General features: G+C 36.7%; 1 protein-coding gene across 1 annotated transcript in view; it reads right to left on the bottom strand.

Annotated features, from left to right (window-relative positions):
- MALRD1 (MAM and LDL receptor class A domain containing 1) overlaps nucleotides 1-23,629 on the bottom strand; it is an 838,152-nt gene that overhangs the window by 115,016 nt on the left and 699,507 nt on the right. Inside the window, exon 39 of the mRNA XM_044228594.1 lies at nucleotides 20,116-20,182. Within this exon, the coding sequence (XP_044084529.1) occupies nucleotides 20,116-20,182 (67 nt within the window). The remainder of the gene's footprint in view (nucleotides 1-20,115; nucleotides 20,183-23,629) is intronic.

Raw genomic sequence — 23,629 nt, 5'->3', positions numbered from 1 at the left:
CCATAATCCCCACTACCTGTTTCCTATCCCCCTCCCCACTAATGGTCCCTCTGGTAACTGTCAGTTTGTTAACTATAATTGAGGCCATTTCTTTGTTTTCCTCTCTCCGCCCCCTCCACTTTGCTTATTTGTTTTGTTTCTTAAATTCCACATATGAATGAAATAATATGGTATTTGTCTTTTTCTAATTGCTTATTTCACTTAGCTAACTACTCTCTAGCTCCACCCATGTCACTGCAAATGGCAAGATTTCATCTTTTAATTTCTGAGTAATATTCCAGTGTGTGTGTCTGTGTGTGTGCATGCACATATACTTATATTTCCATAATTTGTCTATTATAGATAATGCTGCGGTAAACATCGTGGTGTATGTATTCCTTTGAATCCGTATGTTTGTATTCTTTGGGTAAATACCTATTTCTCATTTAAAATAGGAATGAAAAGGGGAGAGAGTGTAACAGGAGTAAAAGTGGATAAAAGAACTTCTAAAATAAAAAAGGAATTTGCACCTAGAACTACCCTCTGAACTCTTTCCTCTTCTCAATGCTATTCCTTTCCAGATTTTAGTTCTGACTTTTTAAAACAAGTTTTAAAAATGGGTACAATTGGGTGCCTGGGTGGCTCAGTGGGTTAAGCCGCTGCCTTCGGCTCAGGTCATGATCTCAGGGTCCTGGGATCGAGTCCCGCATCGGGCTCTCTGCTCAGCAGGGAGCCTGCTTCCTTCTCTCTCTCTCTCTCTGCCTGCCTCTCTGTCTACTTGTAATCTCTCTCTGTCAAATAAATCTAAAAAAAAATTAAAAAAAAAAAAAATAAAATAAAAATGGGTACAATTTTTGGAGTTAATCTTTAATATATAGAAGAGCTTACCAGTTTCTTTAATCATCACTGCTTTTGCATCTTCACTTTCACGTTGGGATAAAAGTTTCATTTTGCTTAAGTGTTTACCAAGGAATTATTTCTTTTATCAGAAGGTCTATGTATAGTAAATATTCCTAATCTCTGTATGATGGAGAATGTTTTTATTTCAGTTTTCCAGGGCATGCAATTCTAATTTGACAATTATGTTCCCTCAGCATCTTTCCTCTGTTATCTTCTGGTGTTTATATTCCTGAGGGAGTTCCATGGTCAGTTTAATAAAACTTCAAAAGTACTGAGTGTATTTTCTTCTGCTTTTAAAATACTCCCTTCCTCCTGATACTGTGAGACTTTCCTATGCTACATTAAGGTGTGGATTTTAGTTTTTTTTGTTTTGTTTTGCATGTACATGTGCGTGTAGCATTTTATGTGCTAAATTTAAATCCACGATTTTATTCAAATCAGAAATATTCTCAGCCACTTTATTTTCTAATGTTCTATTTTTCTATGTTTTTAGAAATCATAGTGGCATATTTTGAAGCTCATAATCTACCCTCTATATCTCTCTATATTTTAAGTATTATTTCATATTTTTATATCTTTTTGTCTTTCTGTGTTTTATTCTGACTCATTTAAAAAATATCTTCTAGGGGCACCTGGGTGGCTCAGAGGGCTAAGCCTCTGCCTTCAGCTCAGGTCATGATCTCAGGGTCCTGGGATCAAGCCCCGCATCGGGCTCTCTGCTCAGCAGGGAGCCTGCTTCCTTCTCTCTCTCTACCTGTCTGCTTGTGATCTTTCTCTGTCAAATAAGTAAATAAAATCTTTAAAAAATTAATTCCCTCTTCAACTGTGTTCAACTTAGATTTTATTTTAAATTTCCATGATTACTTTTTCATTCAATTTTTTAAAAAATTATAGCTGCTTCATTATTTAAAAAAAATTTTACATTTTATGGACTGTATTTCTTCTTTTCGATTTTTGAGGATCTTTAACATACCTCTTTAAGCATATTTTAAATTGCTTTTTTAAATTTTTGGTTGGTTTGAAGTTGGTTTTGCTTATTGTCTCTTTTATCATTAGCTTTTGTCTTATTGCCTTAGAGTTTTATTTTGTGAACTCATCCTGAATTGGAGTTCTCTCTCGTGACTCTCCCTATGGCATGGTTTTAGGTTACTTTTCTTAGATTGCTCTCCATTGTCCAAGTTTTAGTGTTTCAACGCTCCATGGCTGCCACGATATTACAGATTTCAAATACGTAGTACTCACTCCCCTAGGTAGCCTGGGCCAAGTACTAGTTGCAATCTGTGTTCTCGCTATGACAGGCATTCTCCTTCACAAAAAGTACAGATCAACACCACAACTGCCGTTTTTTTCATCCTGATTTCATGGATGCAGAATCTTGCTTGCTACCTCGTTTCATATGTTCTTCCACTTAATTGGAATTATATCCAGTACCAGTTCTACAGGAGTCAGATGTCATTCAATTTGTCCTTTCTATAGTCCTTTTTATTTGGTTTTAGCCAAGTAAGTCTTTGGAATCAAACGCTTCTTACCAAATTTTTACAGCTTGTTTTTTTTTTTTTTAAAGATTTCACTTGTTTATTTGACAGAGACCACAAGTAGACAGAGAGGCAGGCAGAGAGAGAGAGAGGGAAGCAGGCTCCCTCCTGAGCAGAGAGCCCAATGCGGGACTCAATCCCAGGACCCTGGGATCATGACCTGAGCCGAAGGCAGCGGCTTAACCCACTGAGCCACCCAGGCGCCCCACAGCTTGTTTTTTAATGGCCTATTATTTTTTATAGCTGTGCAGTCATATTTGAGGACTCCGGTCTAGTTAATTCCACTTATTTTGTAGATGAGTTCTATGGAAGAGACTTCCCAGCACCTAGCCGTATCCATTCTCTCCTTCTTCCTCACCAAAAGAAACCTGAAAAATGCCCAGCTAAAAAATTATTAAACCTGACATTGCATAAGCATGGCTTCTGGGATACAGTAAAAATAAACCCTTCTGTCTTCCATGGTCTTTAAATCTACTACATATAAATAAAAATTCTAGTAGGCCTCATGACTCTCTTGCTCAGTTTAGGTAAATGAGTAAGATGATCGTCACTCTAAGTGATAAAAGCATCATTTTGGTAATTTAAGTGTTCAATCTTATGTAATAATCAAAACCCAGAACTTAAGGTTGTGTTTCTTCCCTTCTCTTAGCAGAGACCAGCTTTAGGATGGTTGCCACATTTTGGGAACGCGTGACTTGGCATTTTCTTTCTCCCTCAGCCCCTCCCCTCCCACTGCTTCTGGTCCATCGCTGGGATCTGGGAAGGAGAAAAAGAACATCCTTCCTTGACTTGTGCTTCCAGTTCTCTGGGCCTTGCAAGCATGTAAAGAATCTTTGGATCTTTCAGAAGGTTGTTTTTGTCCTTTTAGTTTGGGATCTCCTCAACTCCTAGCATAACCTCTCTGGGGAAAGATTTTTTGTTTGTTTGTTTAAAACCACCAGGATGACATTACTAATTGAGTATAATATTCTATCTCCAGGATTTGTGTATTTGTGACCTACTTCTAGGGGAGACATGCACTTTTTCTTTCAAGGTTCCAGCTACTGTTCCACTGTGCCCTGCCACTGTAGGGTAAGAGCCACGGCCAAACACCTCAAGACATCGCATATGCATGACAAACACTAGTCCTGTGATTTCTTACAACTCTAGGAACTATTATCAGTGATCTCGGAGCCGTCTTTCTGAAGCCAATCTCCTTGTGCTATACCTCGAGGGACAGGGTGGGACTCAACATGGCCAAGAAATCGTCATTAATCAACTCCCGCAAGAGTCCTCTGTCAACACTTTTAATAGTTTCAATGTTACACAAGCTGTCTAAAAATCAGTCTCTTTTAACTTGATGTTCTTATTGATCTTTACCTCTTACTCCAGATTCCACTGAATAACTTCTCATAGTGTATTTCTTAGGCAAAGGAGGTATATTCAGAGATTGTTATGTGAGATTCTGGTTAAGCTCCCTTTTCCTTTCTGGTTTGTTGTTGTTGGTTGTTTGTTTTGAGTTTGTTTGTTTTGAGTTGTTTAGGAAAGGATTATGATGGAGTACCACCCCACACTGCAAATCAGGAAAAAATCACAAATTCATTTTGGGCATCCCTGAAGAAGTAAACTGACGTTAGTAATCATTTTTCCTAGAATTTTTAGAAGAAAAAAATTTACCTTTAGGTTTAATTTCACTATAGCCAGATGTCTTTTACTAGAAGCTGAATGGGCTTCCTAATTGATACACATTCTAAGATAGAGAGAGGTTCAGAGAATTGCTGAGGGTGGTCAGTGGACTCAGATCCTTTTTGACACCCTAATCTGTGGCCTGAGAGAACACTAGGGACTTCATCCTTATCTCTGTTCCTTTGTTGGCTTTCTGTTGGGTTTAGCCAATGGAAGACAGAAGCCAGAGCTTGGACAGTAGGAGGAGAGATAATCTGAATATGTTTTGTCTGTTTCCTCCAGCTTCTATGCCAGGTCAGTTGCTGCATCTTTCCCCAACTACCCTTTCAGCTTGAACCTCCCCACAACCCTCCACCCTCCCAACCCCCCGCCAAACACACACACAGCTCTCACTGGGAACTGGTTATCTATGATCTACCCCTTGTCCCTCCAATTTAGGCTTTCTACTGCTGCTAGTCTCTGAGAGTCTTATCATTCTTTGTCATTGATTTAATCTTACCTAACCATCATTAAAGTAAGTATTCTTGAAAGTTTTGTTATGACATCCATCTGGGGTGAATTATCTTTCCTGGTGGGTCCCTGACTAATACTGCTATATAAGTATTAAATGTAGCCAAGGCAGAATTTCTAATTCCAAGTCTAGTCTTCCTTTCCTTGTACTACACAGTATTTCATTAAACTTAATTTTCAATGACTGCGTTTTATATATTGTGAAGTTTTACCATAAAAAACAAAGAAACTTGGCAAAATACTTGTCAATATGGATATGTATGTGTTCACTAGGGTGATTTATCCTAGTGAACAATATTTTATAAAATAATATATACCATTTATCAACATATACCTTTTTATTCTCATAGCTTATATTCCCTCAGCATCATAGAATGCACACATAACTAACAGAAAAATATAATGCATTATAATTTACCTTATTACAGAGAAATTTCATATTATCACTTTTAATTCCAACAAAATGGAGAAGAGTAATATATGTAAAGCCTCATTTCCTATATTGAAGTCTTTTTTTCAAACTAAACACATTTTTATTCTGACACTCTAACAAGAGAATCATGTTTTCAATTTTATCTACAAAGTTAAAAATGTCATTATTAGTATATATTTATTCCAAAATTTGAATTCTCCATGTATATTCAAAAAAGCATGCCCCTTTAGTCCTCAACATTATTAGATGGTAGTGACTCTAAAATGAAACGATTTGCTGTAAAGTGATCTTAAATGTTTTACTCTGGATCCTCAAGCAGTAAATTCAAAAGGTACTGGCATAAAAACAGACACATAGACCAGTGGAACAGAGTAGAGAGCCCTGATATGGACCCTCAACTCTATGGTCAATTAATCTTCGACAAAACAGGAAAAAATATACAGTGGAAAAAAGACAGTCTCTTCAATAAATGGTGCTGGGAAAACTGGACAGCTATATGTAGAAGAATGAAACTCGACCATTCTCTTACACCGTACACAAAGATCAACTCAAAATGGATAAAAGACCTCAACGTGAGACAGGAATCTATCAGAATCTTAGAGGAGAACATAGGCAGTAATCTCTTCGATATCAGCCACAGCAACTTCTTTCAAGATACGTCTCCAAAGGCAAAGGAAACAAAAGCGAAAATAGACTTCTGGGACTTCATCAAAATCAAAAGCTTCTGCACAGCAAAGGAAACAGTCAAAAAAACAAAGAGGCAACCCACGGAATGGGAGAAGATATTTGCAAATGACAGTACAGACAAAAGGTTGATATCCAGGATCTATAATGAACTCCTCAAACTCAACCCACACGAAACAGACAAACACATCAAAAAATGGGCAGAAGATATGAACAGACACTTCTCCAATCAAGAAATACAAATGGCTATCAGACACATGAAAAAATGCTCATCATCATTAGCCCTCAGGGAGATTCAAATTAAAACCACATTGAGATATCACCTTACACCAGTTAGAATGGCCAAAATTAACAAAACAGGAAACAACATGTGTTGGAGAGGATGTGGAGAAAGGGGAACCCTCTTCCACTGTTGGTGGGAATGCAAGTTGGTGCAGCCTCTTTGGAGAACAGTGTGGAGATTCCTCAAGAAATTAAAAATAGAGCTTCCCTACGACCCTGCAATTGCACTCCTGGGTATTTACCCCAAAGATACAGATGTCGTGAAAAGAAGGGCCATCTGTACCCCAATGTTTATAGCAGCAATGGCCACAGTCGCCAAACTATGGAAAGAACCAAGATGCCCTTCAACGGATGAATGGATAAGGAAGATGTGGTCCATATACACTATGGAGTATTATGCCTCCATCAGAAAGGACGAATATCCAACTTTTGTAGCAACATGGACGGGACTGGAAGAGATTATGCTGAGTGAAATCAGTCAAGCAGAGAGAGTCAATTATCATATGGTTTCACTCATTTGTGGAGCATAACCAATAGCATGGAGGACAAGGGGCGTTAGAGAGTAGTAGGGAATTTGGGTAAATTGGAAGGGGAGGTGAACCATGAGAGACTATGGACTCTGAAAAACAGTCTGAGGGGTTTGAAGTGGCGGGGGGGTGGGAGGTTGGGGTACCAGGTGGTGGGTATTATAGAGGGCACAGCTTGCATGGAGCACTGGGTGTGGTGAAAAAATAATGAATACTGTTTTTCTGAAAATAAATAAATTGGGAAAAAAAAAAAAAAAAAGGGAATGCATTTCTCTTTGTTCAGTACCAAAATGCATGTTCTCTCCTTTTATCTTTTTCTTGCTGTCCCTGTGGCATTTGCTACAATGCATTTGTGTATTCACTTATTGCCCCACACAGAGAGAATGAAAAGGCAAGTAGGAGTTGTATCAACACTATCATTGTAATTTCTAGAATATTATTTTTTTCTATATCGTGTGTTATACTTTCCAGTTTTTGCATGTCTGTCTCTCACAATTCTTTATTTCTCTGTACATAGTAAACAGAAGGATAATGTGGATCTAGAGATTTATAGATTACATAAAATCTAGCTACTGATCATGAACAGTCATCACTTACTATTAAACTTGAAGACCAAAATAATTTCCATTGCCTCCTCCTTCCTCCTTGTGAAAATAAGGAAAATAAACTAAGTCTATGAAGAAAACAAAGAAGTGCCCTACATCTCAGAGGTACAGATGGACAGCAGATTAAGGCAACGGCAAACATAAACTAGGGCTTTCAGAGGATAAGAAAAGTCCCACGGGGGCTTCAAAATTAAAATGCATTGAACTACTTAGATCTGTCAACATTTCACTAGTAAGAGGGATAGGTTCAAAAAGTTCTACCTCATTTGCTAGATTTTGCTTCTGTAAGGCAGAGATCAGCCACCTAGCAACAGCACAAAAGATTCTACTCTGACATAGTTAAACTCATGCTGGCTGAGCAGGAAGAAAAGCTATGTAGGATCAGGGCAGAGCTGGATGGCCTGCCGTTCCAGTGCCACTGGGGAGCCTAGTTTGGGAAATTGTGAAATTCATTCTGAGGAATGACTTTTTGTCAGCATTCTTCAACGCTCAGGTCTCTGAGCGCCTCCACGGGGCTGTGCCTCTCCTTCCCCTTCAAGAATACAACGGACACATGCACACGGCACACACAGCAGAGAAAGAAAAGATGTTATTTCCAATCAACTGCTGTCCCATTAAAGCTCAGTCGTGCACATGCTAGGAAAATTACAAAAATTGTGCAGATTAGAGGAAACATTTTCCTGTGCAGCTATTTTAAAAGACCAGTGAAGTAGTGGGGTTTTTCAAGTTCCTAATCCTTATAATATAGACAGCTATCTCTTGTTCTCTCTTTTAAAGCAAGTTCTTTGGCATTAGATACTGCCCCAGAAATAACCCACCACTTTTCTTCCAGGAGGAAAGAAATATCTACTTAACAGTCAGGTCATACCAGAGACTTTGGAAAATATCTGGATCACAAATCCCTGTCACCAGTGACCAGTAAACGAAATCTGGGCCATGTCCTTCCTTGCAGAATGCCCTCCCTGGATGAGTCAACAGGTCATTCAAGAGACACTTACATCAAATTGTCAAAGCAATGCAGTGTTCAGCTGTGAAAACTTATGCCTGGCATGAAAAGTCTAAACAGGATTTAACAGTTAAGCGTACAAACACACCACAACACTTTCTTTCTGGGAAAGGGGCAGAGAAAGAAAATTAGGTATTACTGTGCTTTTCATTTTCATGACTCTTTTGGCATATGTGATTGGAGAAGGATCCAGTTTTGGGGGGGAGGGAGGGGGGAGGGAGGTTTGGTGAGAGAGGTTATTTGCTTCATCTTCAATCACATTCCTAGTCTGTCTGGCTTGTTTGGCTCTTCACGAGGCAGAAAGTGTGTAATACTTTCTGACAACAAGGGAGAAAAACCAAGGGACAGGCCCATTTATCTTGGAGACACTGTTAAAAGCAGCCAGTTGGCTCTGCCTTTTACTGTAAGCAGTGTTATTATTTTTTCAATACTGTAACTGTTTTAAGGCCTTTTTTAAAAATGTAGTTCTGAGTTACAGAAGCAGTATTTGTTAAAGAAAAAATGAAGAAACTAAAATATGAAATTGCGCTATCTCCCAAAGCCAGTTTCCTTCTAGAGAGGTCACTTACAACTCCTAACACTTTGATATGACACTGCGAGACTGGTTTTTCATTATTCATAGGCACTCATATTTATGCACCTTTTCCCCCTGTAGATTTTAATATGTATATTATTGTGGAATTTGCATTTTTCATTTAAAAATATAATTTTCTATGTCAGAATTTATATTTTCCATTTTAAAAACTGGTTTTACAAGATTGCATTACACTATTTTGAACTTAATTTTGTTTTCAAAACAATACTATAGGGACACCTGGGTAGCACAGTCAGTTAAGCATCTGCCTTTGGCTCAGGTCATGATCCAGGGGTCCTGGGATCCAGACAGACTTTAGTTTCCCCACTCAGCGGGGAGTCGGCTTATCCCTTTCTCTCTGCCCTCCCTCCCCTTGTGCTCTCTCTCACTCTTTCTCCCCCTCTCAAATAAATAAATAAAATCTTTTTTAAAAAAGGTACTATAAAATACCAATTTCAGGATGTTTACCTACATATTTCTTGTTAATATGTCAGTAGGCTAGATTCCTAGGACAGAGGTTGCTGAGCTAAACAGTATAAATATTGGAATCTTGAATGGGTATTTTCCCTTTGTCTTTCCTGAAAGTTTCTTTTCCTAAATGCTGTATATTTTGTTGTATATTTACCTTCCTAGATATACAGATTTTATTCATATAATCTATGTATAAAAGTGCCAGTGTTTCTACATATTCACAAATAGTGGATATTCCTAATTTCTTTTTGTCACTTTAGTAAAACTGGGATTTCCAAAGGTTTACTTTGCACTTAACCTATTAATGAAAGTAGAATTTTTTCCAGGTATGTGTTGAGCATTTATATTAATTCTTCTGTGAATATTCTCTGTCTAGTTGTTTATTACATAATTTTTATTTCTTTGGGGGAACACTATATACAGATAACTAATTAAATGTAATAATTAATCCCTGTCTATTGTGTACTGTATAATACTATATAGCTTTCTTGTGGCCTGTTATGTATTACTAAAAAAAAAGATATCATATGTATGTGATATCATACGTATGTGATCTCACATACATATGATGTCTTTTACCATATTGCAGCTTTAATTCTGTTTGAGAACTATCCATGTGATCACATTTTCAAATTTGTTTTTCTCTTCTCTTATGGCTGCTGATAAACTTATAAATGGCTTCCATATTTCAAGATTTAAAAATGGTCCTTTATTCTTTCTAAAAGTTTTTATAATTTTACCCTATATATTCCTTTATTAAATATGGAATTAATTGTGTAAAATATCAATAATTTATATTCTAACTAAATGGCTAACCAATTTTTTTAAAGATTTTATTTATTTATTTGAGAGACAGAGATCACAAGTAGGCAGAGAGGCAGGCAGAGAGAGAAAGGGAAGCAGGCTCCCTGCTGAGCAGAGAGCCCGATGTGGGGCTCGATCCGAGGACCCTGGGATCATGACCTGAGCCGAAGGCAGAGGCTTTAACCCACTGAGCCACCCAGGCGCCCCTAACCAATTGTTTTAATACCAATTATTACTAGTTCAATCCACCCATTTTCATCAACTCGAAATGCTGCTTAGTTTATCCTCGTTTCACATGGCTACATTGATCTACTTGTAGAATCTTTATTCTTTTGCACTAGCCTATTTGTCTATTTCTGTCCTGGCTCCCCAGTATATATCACAATGACTTTACAGCATACTTTAATATAAGTACAACATATATCAAGTCTTAATTTTGCCTTTAAATATTTTATTTATGTGGCCATTAAAATCCACTGGTCTAAAAAAAAAACAACAAAAATCTAGAACACTGAAAATGTTCTTTGGTTGTCATTTGTACATTAGTGAATACTGCTGATTCTAGAAGTAAGCTTACCCATTCTTTTTCCTATCTACATAATCAAGTCCTTGAACATCCTCCATGTGAGCTTTGCAGTTTTCTATTTACTATTAAGTGTATATTTACTATTAGTGTAGGCCTGCATATATTACAATAATTTCTGCTCTTTCAGAATCGAGTTCTTTTCCCATTATTTTGTTCAGTCATTGTCCCTGCTGGTGAAAAGGAAATGTACCTAGTGTTGCATATTTATCATGTATCCGTCTACTTTGCTGAACCTTTTTTTTTTTTTTATCATTCTAACAGTATTACACTTAATTGGCTTGAATTTCCTAGACTGTGAATATCTGCAATAATATTTGTGTTTCTTCTTTTTCAATACGTTTAACCCTTACTTCTTTGTGCTTGTTTCTTTGGCTAAAACCTCTTGAGCAAACAGAATAATAGAATAATCCCATTGCTAACAGACCTTTCTTTTTCTTATTCCTAGCTTTAAGAGAAATGCTTTTAGTTTATTGAAATAGATATATGCATTTAAGTTTTTGGAAGAGAGGGACTACATCTTTGACTTCTAAAATTTCCACTATGTCATTCAATCTGCTCAACTTTAATACCTCTTCTTGGGGCAATTTTGGTAATTCATATTTAACCAGAAAATCGCTTCTTCCATGTGCTGGATTTGAAAAACAGACACCCACATGGCCTCTCAAGCTTATAGCATTAAAGATTTCTAAATGCCCTCCTCCTCTTTAAATTAGATTTTTGAAATTTGAAATGATTTTCATTTACAAAACATTTAAGCTTACTATGAATATTTGTTAGTCCTTAGTGCTTGAGTACCGTGTTTGAAAAAATAACAACGGAGGCCATGATCTTAAATTTTGATGGTTTGTTCTGTATTCCACCTCATAAAGAACTATTGTTGGTTGCCATGGAGATGATTTTGATGATGTTAAATAAGAAACTGGTTAACAGATTACTAATGCTTTCCATTGAGATACAACATTTTAAAAAATGTCCTTCAGTAAATAAAACAATTATGAATTATACATTTCAGAAATACAGAAGCCCTTTTCAGTTCACAGTGCCATGGTGGCAGAGAATGTTAGTTTCTTAGTGAATATCCCTTTTCCTCTTCCCCCCTTAGAAAAAGGTTGTTATTTATTCAAAGTCATGGCATTAGTAAGTGCTGGATGGAGTTCATACCTAAACTCAGGTTAACCTGTTTTTAAGACTCATATCCCAGTCTTCTTTTGTACATTGCACACAGGCTATGACTCACATGCATGTGGGTTCAGGGAGAGTTCTAGAGAGGAAGGTCTACACAGGTTGGGCCATAAAAGATGAATTTAGAGATTTTTTCCAAGTACTCCAGGTAGGAAGGTAAAAAAAAAGGGGGGGGGAGGGGGCAAAAAAGAATGACATGAACACCCACAGGAATTAAAAAAAAAAAAATAGCCAAGTGCAAATAAAACTTAGTTCTAGATTTTCCATAGACACTTGATTCATATCTCTACTCATAGAATCTTGCAATCATAGAATCATGAGCCACCTAGTCAAATATCCAAAGAGGAAATGTGACATAGTGATTGATAACCTAGGCATATAAACCTTGGCAAAAAGACAGGTTTTGAATCTGAATTCCACCATTTCTTTCATCCCTCCCTCCCTCCCTTCCTTCCTTAAGACCTTACTATTTAAGAGAGAGAGAGAGAGAGAGACCACAAGCAGGGGGAGCAGCGGAGCGAGAAGGAGATGCAGACCTCCCACTGAGCAGGGAGCCCAACAAGGGCTTGATTTGCAATCGTGACCTAAGCTGAAGGCAGATGCTTAACCAACTGAGCCACCTAGGCACCCTGAAATCCACCATTTCTTGCTTTTTGTGTCTGAGAAAATTACTTAATTTCATTCCACTAAGTCTCAATTCATTAACTGCTAAATTAGTACATGATCATCTGTCATGTACATGTTCATGTGAAGGCCAAAGACACGTCAAACACGTAAGAAGTTCTGACATGTTATTATCAACAGTAACATTGAGATTTTTTTTTTTAAGATTTTTACTTAATGCATTTGAGAACAAGAGAGAGTGTGAGCACAAGCAGGGCAGGAGAGGAAGATGGAGAAGTAGAATCCCTGTTGGGCCAGGAGTCTGAGATGGGACTAGATCCCAGGACCCAGAGATCAGGACCTAAGCCAAAGGCAGACATTTAACCATCTGAGCCACCCAGGCACACCTACTCTCCAGAATTTTAACATTTGAGTCAAATGAAAGAACTACAGAACTATTCCATATTTCTTCATTTTCCCTTATGCTGCTCCCCACATCACCTTTCTACACCTGGCTAAAGGGACACTCCTTAACTGTTCCATATTCGAGTCATACCCCATTGTGTGGATATGCCATAGTTATTAACCACTCTCCTATATGGAGGCATTTAGGTTCTTTCCAATATTTTGAAATTGTAAGAAGGCTGTGGTGAGTAACTTTGTTGCTCAATATTCTTATAGTGCTGGAGTTGTACCACCAGTGTAAATTCTAATTTTGCTAGGGCAAAAAGTATGTGGATATATAGGTTTTCTTAGATATTGCCAAAATCACTTCCACAGAAGTTATACTAATTCCCATTTCTGTTAGCAAAATGTTTGTTTCTTTGCATCCTTACCAACAGAATATGTTTCTCATCGGAGAGGTGACAAAAAGCATATTAGTATCACTAAATTTGCCTTTCTGTTATGAAGTTGAATTTTTTTATGTTTGATCATCATTTTATATACCTGAAAAATAATAACCATCAGGTTTTTTAATACGATGGTTGATCTTTTCCCACATCTTGAAATAGTTCTTTAAGTATTAGGGATATTTCCTTTTTCTGAGATTTATGATAGAAGCATTTCCTTTAAGATTGACCTTTGTCTTCTGACATTGCTTATGTATTTCTATATCATGCAAAATATTCTTTTTAACCTAATTCTTATGTAAATTTATCAGTATTATCTTTCATTGCATTTGGGCTTGAGTCATTGAAAAAAAGCACTTTCTTACATCCAGAGTTTGGAGAAATATATCGTGTATTTCTCTAGTATGTGTATGGTCTCACCCTGCATACTGCTCCACCTGAAGATTATTTTTATGTGTGTACCTGGTTCTAAGTTTGTCTTTTTACAAATAGCTAACTAGTTGCCTGACACTCCCTGTCTAAAAGTCCATCCTGTCCAGTGATTTGAGATGCCATTTTTATCATTTACTAAATTTTCATATGCACTTGAATATATTTCTAGATGTTCTACTTTGTTCATCTGAAATGTCTTTCAGGTGTCTATACCATGTTGCTTTAACAGTAAGAGCTTTATTCCAATTATACTAGTAGGGCTCCTCAGCCCCTAATATTAGCTAGTCCCATGTTCATTTTCCATAGGAACTTTAATATCGAATTATTTAATCCCACAAAAAGCCTGTGGGTGTTTTTGTTGGAATTGCATTAAATACATAGATTAATTTAGGAAGAACTAAGATCCTTACTATTTTGAGCCAGCTATTCAGAAAAGAAAATGGGTTTCTACTTGGTCAAACCTTTGGGGATTGTTTTTTATCATAGAGTTGTGGTTTATTTTATTAAATGTATTCCTAAATATTTTATGTTTTTTTGTTATTGTGGTTATATTTCCTTTTCCTATTGCCCCTCTAGTTTTGTTTGTGTACCTACACTGTTGTCTCAATGCTAATTTTATGTCCTCCAACCTTACTTACTGAGTTGTTTTTAATTTTTTAATAACTTTTTATGATTAATTCCCTAGGGTTCTCCTGGGATACTATCATGATAATTTAACTTTATTATTATTATTATTATTATTTTGAGACAGAGATTCTCAAGCAGACTCCACTCTGAGCTCGGAGCCTGATGCAGGGTTCGAACCCATCACTCTGAGATCATGACCTGGGCCAAAATCAGGAGTCAGATGCCTAACTGACTGAGCTACCCAGGTATCCCTTTATTAATTCTTATTTATTTATTTATTTATTTACTTATGGTCAAATTATGTTGCCTACTACCTCTCATTTGATATTAAATAGCAGTGAAGACAGAGGTCATGTGTGCCTTTGTTCCCAATCTTAACGGTAATGTCTCTCATAATTCTCTGTCAGGTAAGATGCTGAATTTAATAAGGATTTATATCAGTTGGATACCAATTCACATTTTCTTCAGTGCCTTTAAAAAAATATCAGGAATGGTAATTGAATTTTGTCAAAGACTTTTTTTGCAACTCTGGGACAATCACAACGGGTTTCCTTGTTTCTCAGCTTTCAGAAGTCTAATACTAGACTAATCCCTTTATTATTTGTTCTTTTTCCCTAGAGGCTCTGAGGAGGCATATATATATATATATATATATATATATATATATATATATATATATGTATGTCTTTGTGTGTGTGTGTTTGTGTAGATAATATCAGGGAAAACACCTATCCTTTCCATTCTTGAAGGAGTATATATTTCTTCATTTTGAAGTCCCATATTTTTATTAGGCCATGTCTTGGGAGTTTCTGGCTTTGTGTCAAATTTCCCAGGTAACTTCTGGCCCTTTCATCATGCAAATTCATTCTTCTTTCATTTCTGAACGTTTTCTTGGATCACAGTTTTAAATATTAGTTCCACTCCACTGTTTTGTTTTCCTCTTTAGGGACTCCAATTATATACATGTTCTTTATCTTCCACTTCAACTACTTTCTCTTTGGTTATGTACTTTACCTTCTTTTTGTTCCCTTGGTTATTTTTCAACTTCGTTCAGAATTCTTTAATAGAATTAATTTGAATCTATCCTCTCTTGGGAGAAGTATTATAATTTAGTCTTTCCTTTCTATTTCATTTCCTTCCTTGCTTCAATCCACTCTTATTTGATTCTTACTGTTTTGTTTTCCAGTTGTATTTGGACTTTAAAATCCCAATTAAGTTTTACTCCCCACCCCACCCCCTTTCCCTAAATTTAACTGAATTAATATTTAATTCAGTTTGGAGTCAGGGTCTTGGAGTACTTTCTTTCTTGCTTCATATTTCTTTGTTTTTGTTTGTTTTGTTTTTGATGGGGAAAATGAGAGAATTCATAAGCTGAATTTTATTTTAAACAGTGGCTTTTTATAGATGGATAACTGCACTTACCTCTTAATTTTAAGCCCAGGGTTGAAGAGTTTAGTTTACAAGATTCCTAGTTTAAGAGTACCCTCTTCTGTCATTGTAGCAAAGTAGACTTTCTTTAGTGACTACTTTCTATGGGTATCTGTTCTGTCCTATACACTGGAGTGATTTTTGTTTTATAGTATAATGAGTATATCATATGCTCCCTCACTATACTGTTTGCTGTCTACATGTAAAGTAGACAAGAGCTCCTTTGTGATTGGCAGTTTGGATTGTGGTATGTTATTTACTCATATCTTAATACATTTTAGGTACATATTTAAAAGTACTGATACTTTTCCTTGAAATCTCAGGACTTTCCATTTGTATTTCATTCACTTATACTTTAGTCAGTGTATTATTCAAATAGCTCTTACAATGTCAAGTGTGTGTTAGGTACTAGTCATAAAAAGCTGTGGAAAATATAACCCTTATTTTCTAAGACAATGGTCTTCAAAATTTTGCCTGCATACACTGTCTTTAATAGTTAGAAATTCCAATTGATCATTTTCCTCCTTAAACTGTTACTTTGGCCCTGTCCTAGCAAATATTTATCCTAATATAATATAGTTTATACTTAAAAGCCTTTGATTATTTTTCAAATCTTTTTTTACACCCAAAGTATGAACATAGTATATTTTTTTTAATTTTTAGTGACCATAACTGTCTAAGAGTTATCCTTACAAATAAAACTAGTAAAAAGTGGACAGAATAAATTTTGATAGTCATAAAGAACAAAATTTTAATTGGAAATATATTTCTTCAAAGGATATAACAGGTTCCAATACGTAGTTTAGTAAAACCAGTACTTGTAAAATAACAGAATGAGGGAAGCAACAAAGGAACCCAGAAGGAGGGATGAGGCATCCTCTCTGGTTGGTCTGGGAAAGGCTTCCCAGGGAAATTGCCATTTATATTTGCTCTAAAGGATTAAAAGGTATCTTTTGGGCAAATGCAGAAAAATAAAATTCTAAGTAGAGAGAACAGTGCGTGTAAATCTGAGAGAAAGAAAAGAATATGGCCTGCCCACATGCCAGATCTTTTTGGACATGTTAAATCTGTAATGCCTATGACATATCCAAAGGAACTCTGGTGTCCTATTGGCAAGCAAATTTAAGAATGTGGAACCTAGTGGGATAGGATAGTTGTTAATAAATTGTATTCCAAATCTATAAATTAACCCAAACTTTAATACTTTTTCTGCCTAGCTTCACTAACAACATGATCTCATGTATACATATATATGAAATATATAATAAATATATATGTGTATATATATAATTATATATGCATTTATTTTATACTGTTTCCTATTTCTTTCTTTTAGCTTTGATGACTTGATTTTTTTTTTTTTCTTTGTAACCTCTTTCCTGCCCTTTGGAATTTAATTACATAGCTCAGTCTATTTTTCAAAGAAACATACTGATATATCAAAATAATATAATAACCAAGCCTCTTTAGGTTAGGAATAATTTCCCTCTTTTGGCTCTTGATTTGCTTCTTCAGCCCTCAGACATGCCACCCTGTTGGTGGTCCTCAGGTCATGGAAAACCATAGTTCACATAATAGTGTTTATGCTTGCGGATAATTATAAACTTCCAGCAACCCAAATGACCTTTTTTTTTTTTTATTTTTTTCCCCTTAAGTCTCTCTTCTCTAGGATCACAGGTAAAATCTGAAGGTCCTTTCTCAAGATACCTTAGATTCCAAGAGAAAACTCAAAGACTCTTGTGACAAGCCTCCTTTTCGATACCATGAAGTTCTTATATTCACAATGCCCGGACAGAGATGGGCTTTGGTCTGTCCTTACATCTTTGAGTGACAGAGACCTTGAATTCTCACGCCCGGGAATGACAGGGGTTTGATATAAAGCCAACATCTTTCCATAGTGCTTTATGTTTACTCTAAAGCTCTTCATTCTAAAGCCATCCTCATTGAAACTTAAATCCAAAAAAGAATACCTGTGTGTGACATGACCTAGATACGAAATTTAATTGGAAATGCATTTGATAGTAAATATAACTAGAAACAATTTACATTGTTATTTTGCATTTCAGTAAGGTATGTTATGCTTAAGGAATTTTGCTCAGTCCAAGTCAAAGGATGCATGTTGCAAGATTATTTGTGAAAGCAAGTATTTAAGAAAGAAACTAAACAACCCTTAATAGTATCAATGAGGTTATTTAAATGATGACAAACCCTACATTAAATATTGCAGACTACACAGCATAAAAAGGGATGATATAATAGTTCTGATGGCTAGCCTTCCTATAGTATCTTTTGTATGTCAGACACAGTACCGAGTGTCTCACATATTTAACCCCTTGAAGTCTCACAACTACCCTGTGAAGTAGGTGCTATTATCTTGTCCAGTTTGCCAGAGAAGAAGCTGGACACATTAGATTGGGAAATTTACTCAACACTACACAGCCAAGAAGTGATGGATCTAGGAGCCAGATGTACCGACATGGAACAACAGCACAATATTTTATTAAGAGAAAAAAAAAACATAAACAAGGTACAAAGGGAATGTATAAAGTATAATTCTTATTTCTATAAGAAACAAAATGTGTGCTTGTGTGAGTACATGTGTTGGTGAAAGGAAAACCATATTTAAGTGGAGAGAAAAATAATACTGCAAAGTGGGATTTAGATGTTGGGTTTTCTACTTTTTGCCTGATGTACAAGTATATGCCTTCTAAAAGTTTACTGTAATATACATATGTTTACTTTTGCAGTTCATGGCTTTCAAGTAATTAGAGTTTGAATGAAGAAACTACCATACTGTAATATGAAAAAAAAATAACAACAACCCACAAGTCATTTTTCATACCTATGTTGAAAAGAACACTAATTCCAAACATTTGTTTATACTAGTGGCAATGAGTCATTTCACTATCTGAAAAGTATTATTTATTACTAAAAACACTATTTTAAAATATTTGATTAATGAATTTCTTTCTACATTTGTCACACCGATTTCCTTCCTCTGGTCCCTTTGCCTCTTAATCCTCCTACTGCATCTTCTCCCTCATGTTAAGAGTTTTCTCATGTGAGAGAAACCCATCTCAGACGTCACCATCTGGATTTCCATTTTTAAAGTTTATTTAAGTACCAGAGGATGTTGCCAAGAACGCAAAACTCTGTTTGCTTAGCTAAGACTAGGTACAGTCTCAGAGAGCTTTCTTGTCTGGCAGGGTTAGAGAAGACAAAAATGCAAACCTCCTTATTGTAAATAGTTGACACTAAACATTATCCACTCAGCTGACATAAGATGGACATTATTTATGGCATCATTCTCAATTTCTTTCAGGAGATTTTAGAAATTATACTATGCATCCTGTCTTTCCATCAACTTACAGTTTGTAAAAAATTAATTTCCATGGAAACTGATACAGGGGAAAGCATAATTTTGTTCAGATGTTGTGAAATAAATTATGTAATGAAGTAGAGAGACAAAACACTTAGAGAAACCCATTAATAATTCACTTTCAACAATGTTAAAACAGTGTCTAAACATATCTCATCAAAAAAATTTTGCTGTTGTGTTAATTGGTAGAGATATTTGCTTTTATAAGGCATAAACAACTTTTCCTAAAATATACGTGTTGACTCAGAAGGATATAAGGATTCAAACAACTATCAATCATTGTTTTCCAGATACTTCTGTGTGTTTTGTTATGACTTCAGTATCAAACTACCATCCGTTCTCTAATAAGCAAAGTAAATATCCATTGGTCTACTAGATTAAAAAGTCATAAACACAAATATAATGGAATATGCATCATTTCCTTTGGAATTTATGAAACTGTTTTTGCACAATTCCCTAAAGGGTGAGGGGAAAAAATCAAGCAATCTTTGATATGCAGTATAAATAATTCCCCAAAGAAATCACAAGGACCGTTTTTGTTTATCTTTGCTTTAAGCATGCAAATGTATTCCTTATCTGTACCTTAACTTTGGGTACTCATAAACATCCACTGCTTAAACTATAAAAAGGTCTTATTTATGAATTAATTTTATCCTTTGTTGTTAGAAAAGAGAAATGTGAAATGTGAAATAAAAAGGGAATAAGGAAATACAGACACTAAGTTCATCTGAAATAGGATGACACCTATATATAAAATCTTTTTATAACCTGATATAAATATTAAAAATAAGAATGAATGAGTATTAAAACTACATCCTATATAATACAAAATGTTAAGACATAAAATCATGTTAAATAATTGCCTTTTTTTCTAAAATATACCCACATCTTCCTTTCTCATATTCAGACAGATAAATGCAAATAATGCCATTATCCACTATTTTTGCCTGAATAACTTTGTGTTCATTGGTGTTGTATTATACCAGCTTTGAGAAAAATAAGTAAGCCAATGGCAATAACTGTTCAAAGACAAAGTAGACAATGCTCCTTACCGACACACAGGGCCGTTCTTCTCCACTACACAAATCCCACCATTTCTGCAGTAACCCAACGGGCACTCTACAAAGAAGCATCACAAAGCCCACAGTTAATTGTAAATATTATTAGGAAGGAGGAGGACATATTACTGTTAATCGCTGCATTAAATCTAGCCACTGAGAATAAATTGCTTCTAAAAGAACAAGAATTCTCCTAGGCTACTTCTCTGTGGCCCACAAATTTGTTCCGTGGCCCTTGCCGCCCTTGATGTGTTCATTCTCTTCACATGCCTGAGTGGTTGACCACAAGAGAAGACTCTTTCCTCCCCTGGATTAGCAAAATCTACTTATTTAGAACATGTCTGCAAGACATATTTGTGATTTTTTTAAATTTTTATTTATTTTCAGCATAACAGTATCATTATTTTTGCACCACACCCAGTGCTCCATGCAATCCATGCCCTCTCTAATACCCACCACCTGGTTTCCCCAACCTCCCCCCGCCAACCACTTCAAATCCCTCAGATTGTTTTTCAGAGTCCATAGTCTCTCATGGTTGTGATTATACTGAAATTTGTTCTTTAATGCAGCATTTATTGTTTTCAGTTCCACACACGAGTGACTATCATGACAGACAATGCTTTCCTGGGTGTCCTTGTCTTCTTGGTAAAATGTCACTTGCGCATGAACATGTCCGACCTTTGCATCCACGACAAGCATCAGCATAGCTCAAATTGACCTTTGTTTCCCTGGCCCTGGTCTCTTGCTGCTTGTATCATTCCCCACTCCTAGGTTAGTGTCAACATTTATCTTCAAAGGTGATTTGCTTATAGATTAAAAAGAAGCTAGATACTGTCTCATAGGTATGACACTGGAAGTGGTTAGTGCCTTTAGCTCTTTAGGTTTCTTTACAGTATCCTTGGATCCTCACATGTATCCTGACCTACTAAGACCTGTTGGTTTCCTTACTCACTTAATCCCCAAATTGCTTTTCTTGGCTTTTTTTTTTAAGATTTTATTTATTTATTTGACAGAGAGAGAGAGATCACAAGCAGGCAGAGAGGCAGGCAGAGAGAGAGAGAGAGAGGGAAGCAGGCTCCCTGCTGCAGAGAGCCCGATGCAGGACTCGATCCCAGGACCCTGAGATCATGACCTGAACTGAAGGCAGTGGCTTAATCCACTGAGCCACCCAGGCAACCCCTTTTTTTTTTTTTAAACAACTTCTCTCTTGCAGGATACCATTCTCCCCTGGTTGGACTGTCTTACCTCCAATACTTGGTGGAAACTTAATTCAACATATCTATTCTGAGCATCTGTTAATATCCAGCACTAGGCTAAGCACTGAATATATAACAATATATAACACAGGAAGTTTACAAAATTATTAAAGCCGCAGGCATCAGAGCCAGACTGCCTGAGGAAGAATCTCAACTCAACTTAATTAGCTGTATAATACAGGATAAGCTAGTTAATCTCTCTGTATCTCTGGTTCCTCTCTGTCAAACTGGGTTAAAAATAGTATCTATCTTGGAGTTGTTGAGAATGTTAGAACACACCTAGCTCATGATACATGCTTAAGAAATGTTGACCTAAAAAAGAGACAGGGGAACCTGGGTGGCTCAGTGGGTTAAGCCTCTGCCATGCATGATCTTAGGGTCCTGGGATCCAGGCGGCATCGGGTTCTCTGCTCAGCAGGGAGCGTGCTTCCTCCTCTCTCTCTGCCTGCCTCTCTGCCTACTTGTGATCTCTCTCTCTGTGTGTGTCAAGTGGATAAATAAAATCTTTAAAAAATAATAAAAAAGAGACAATTGCGGTTTTTGCTCATGTTGACCTTCCAGCTTTATAGAAAATGCAAAAAAAAAAAAAAAAGACTAGGGAGTTAAAATACAATACTAAAATTAGTATACTTTGGAATGGATGTAACAAGGGTAATTGGAGTACCAATAAGGGCACCTAAATCAAATTTGGGGAATAAAGAAAAGCTTCCCAGAAGAAAATCAGCATTCATTTGGGTACGGGGGTGTATGTGTGTTTAAATATAGTCATAAAGACTCAGAGGCCCAAGAAGAGAGTATGGTATGTTTGAGGATCAGAAGGAGGTTCAGCCTGGTTTGACCGATCACGCAAACAGAGAAGGGGAGAAGGTCAGAGACACACGGGGGCCAGCTCATAGAGGCTCAGTGAGCAGTTTAAGCTTTAACCTAGAAGGCCAGAATTTTAAGAAACTAAGTGCATGTTTCATTCTTTAAAAAGACAATTCTGGATCCAGTATGTAAAGTCAACAGAAGGGCTAAGACTAAAATGCAAGAGCCCAGTTAAGAGCTTTTTGTAGTAATCCAGTAAGGAACCATGGTTGCTGAATGAAAGAGGTTGGGTAGGAGCCTGAGAATTGTGGGGATTTGTAAGATATTTTAATGTTGGGATTGAAAGATCCTGGTGATTATCTGGAAGAATGAAGGGTGATGTTAAAACCTCTGGCAGGGCCTCTGCTTAGCTGATGGTTTCATTCACTGAATTGGGGGATCTGAGGGGAAGGGAGAATTTGTAGGGAAAGATGCTGGTGTTTTAAGTGCCTAAGGGGACATCGAAGTGGAAGTATTCCTTGGGCAATATTATTTGCAGGTCTGAAGCTCAGATAAAATACAGGCTAGGGCATGGATTTGAAGCTTTGGATTTCTTCCTCTGCCTTTCAGCTATCATCAATTTTCAGGCTTGCCCCTCAAAAATCACTTGAGATCATTTTATGAAGTGTCACGGGAGTCACAAAGACACAGTCTTTGACTTTACAGGAGCAGACTAACCTTAGCAGAAAGAGAAACAATTTACTTGGGTCGGGAAAGGATGATGGTTTTGAACAATGGCAGAAAAGTAATAAGGAGAAGCAAAAATGATGTGTAGGAAAAAAGCCCTCGGAGAAGAACTCTGAAGGGCAACTAGGGAGAGTCAGATTGTGGAGTCAGTCACTGAACACTGGAAAGGGGGCAGAAGAGGGAGTATGAAAGAGGAAAAATAGGGAAGGAGGGAGGTTGCAGTGTGGGAACAAATTTGCAATATACCACGTGTCTGGTGTTCTTTTTGCTCTCAAAGGTTTCCAGTGATTTGTTCTTCCAGGGATGTAGTTGGCCCCTAAACAACGTGGGGATTTGGGGCACTGACCCTCACACAGTTAACCACCCATAGATAACTTTGAACTCTCCCGACTTAACTACCAATTGCCTACTGTTGACTGGAAGCCTTACTGATGATATAAAGTTGGTGAACGTATCTTTTATACAAACAGTTGGTGATAATATAAACAGTTGGTGAACATATCTTTTATATATGATGTGTATCGTATACTGTACTTCTGCAATAAAGTAAGCTAAGAGAAGAAAATGCTATGAGGTAAATCAAAGGAAGAGCAACTGCATTTCCAACTTTCCTGTAAAAACAATCTGAGGGGTTTGAAGTGGCGGGGGGGTGGGAGGTTGGGGTACCAGGTGGTGGGTATTATAGAGGGCACGGCTTGCATGGAGCACTGGGTGTGGTG

Source organism: Neovison vison, chromosome 12, assembly GCF_020171115.1.
Source record: "Neovison vison isolate M4711 chromosome 12, ASM_NN_V1, whole genome shotgun sequence".
In the NCBI taxonomy this organism is placed as follows: Eukaryota; Metazoa; Chordata; class Mammalia; order Carnivora; family Mustelidae; genus Neogale; species Neogale vison.
This window is presented reverse-complemented; position numbering and strand designations above follow the sequence as displayed.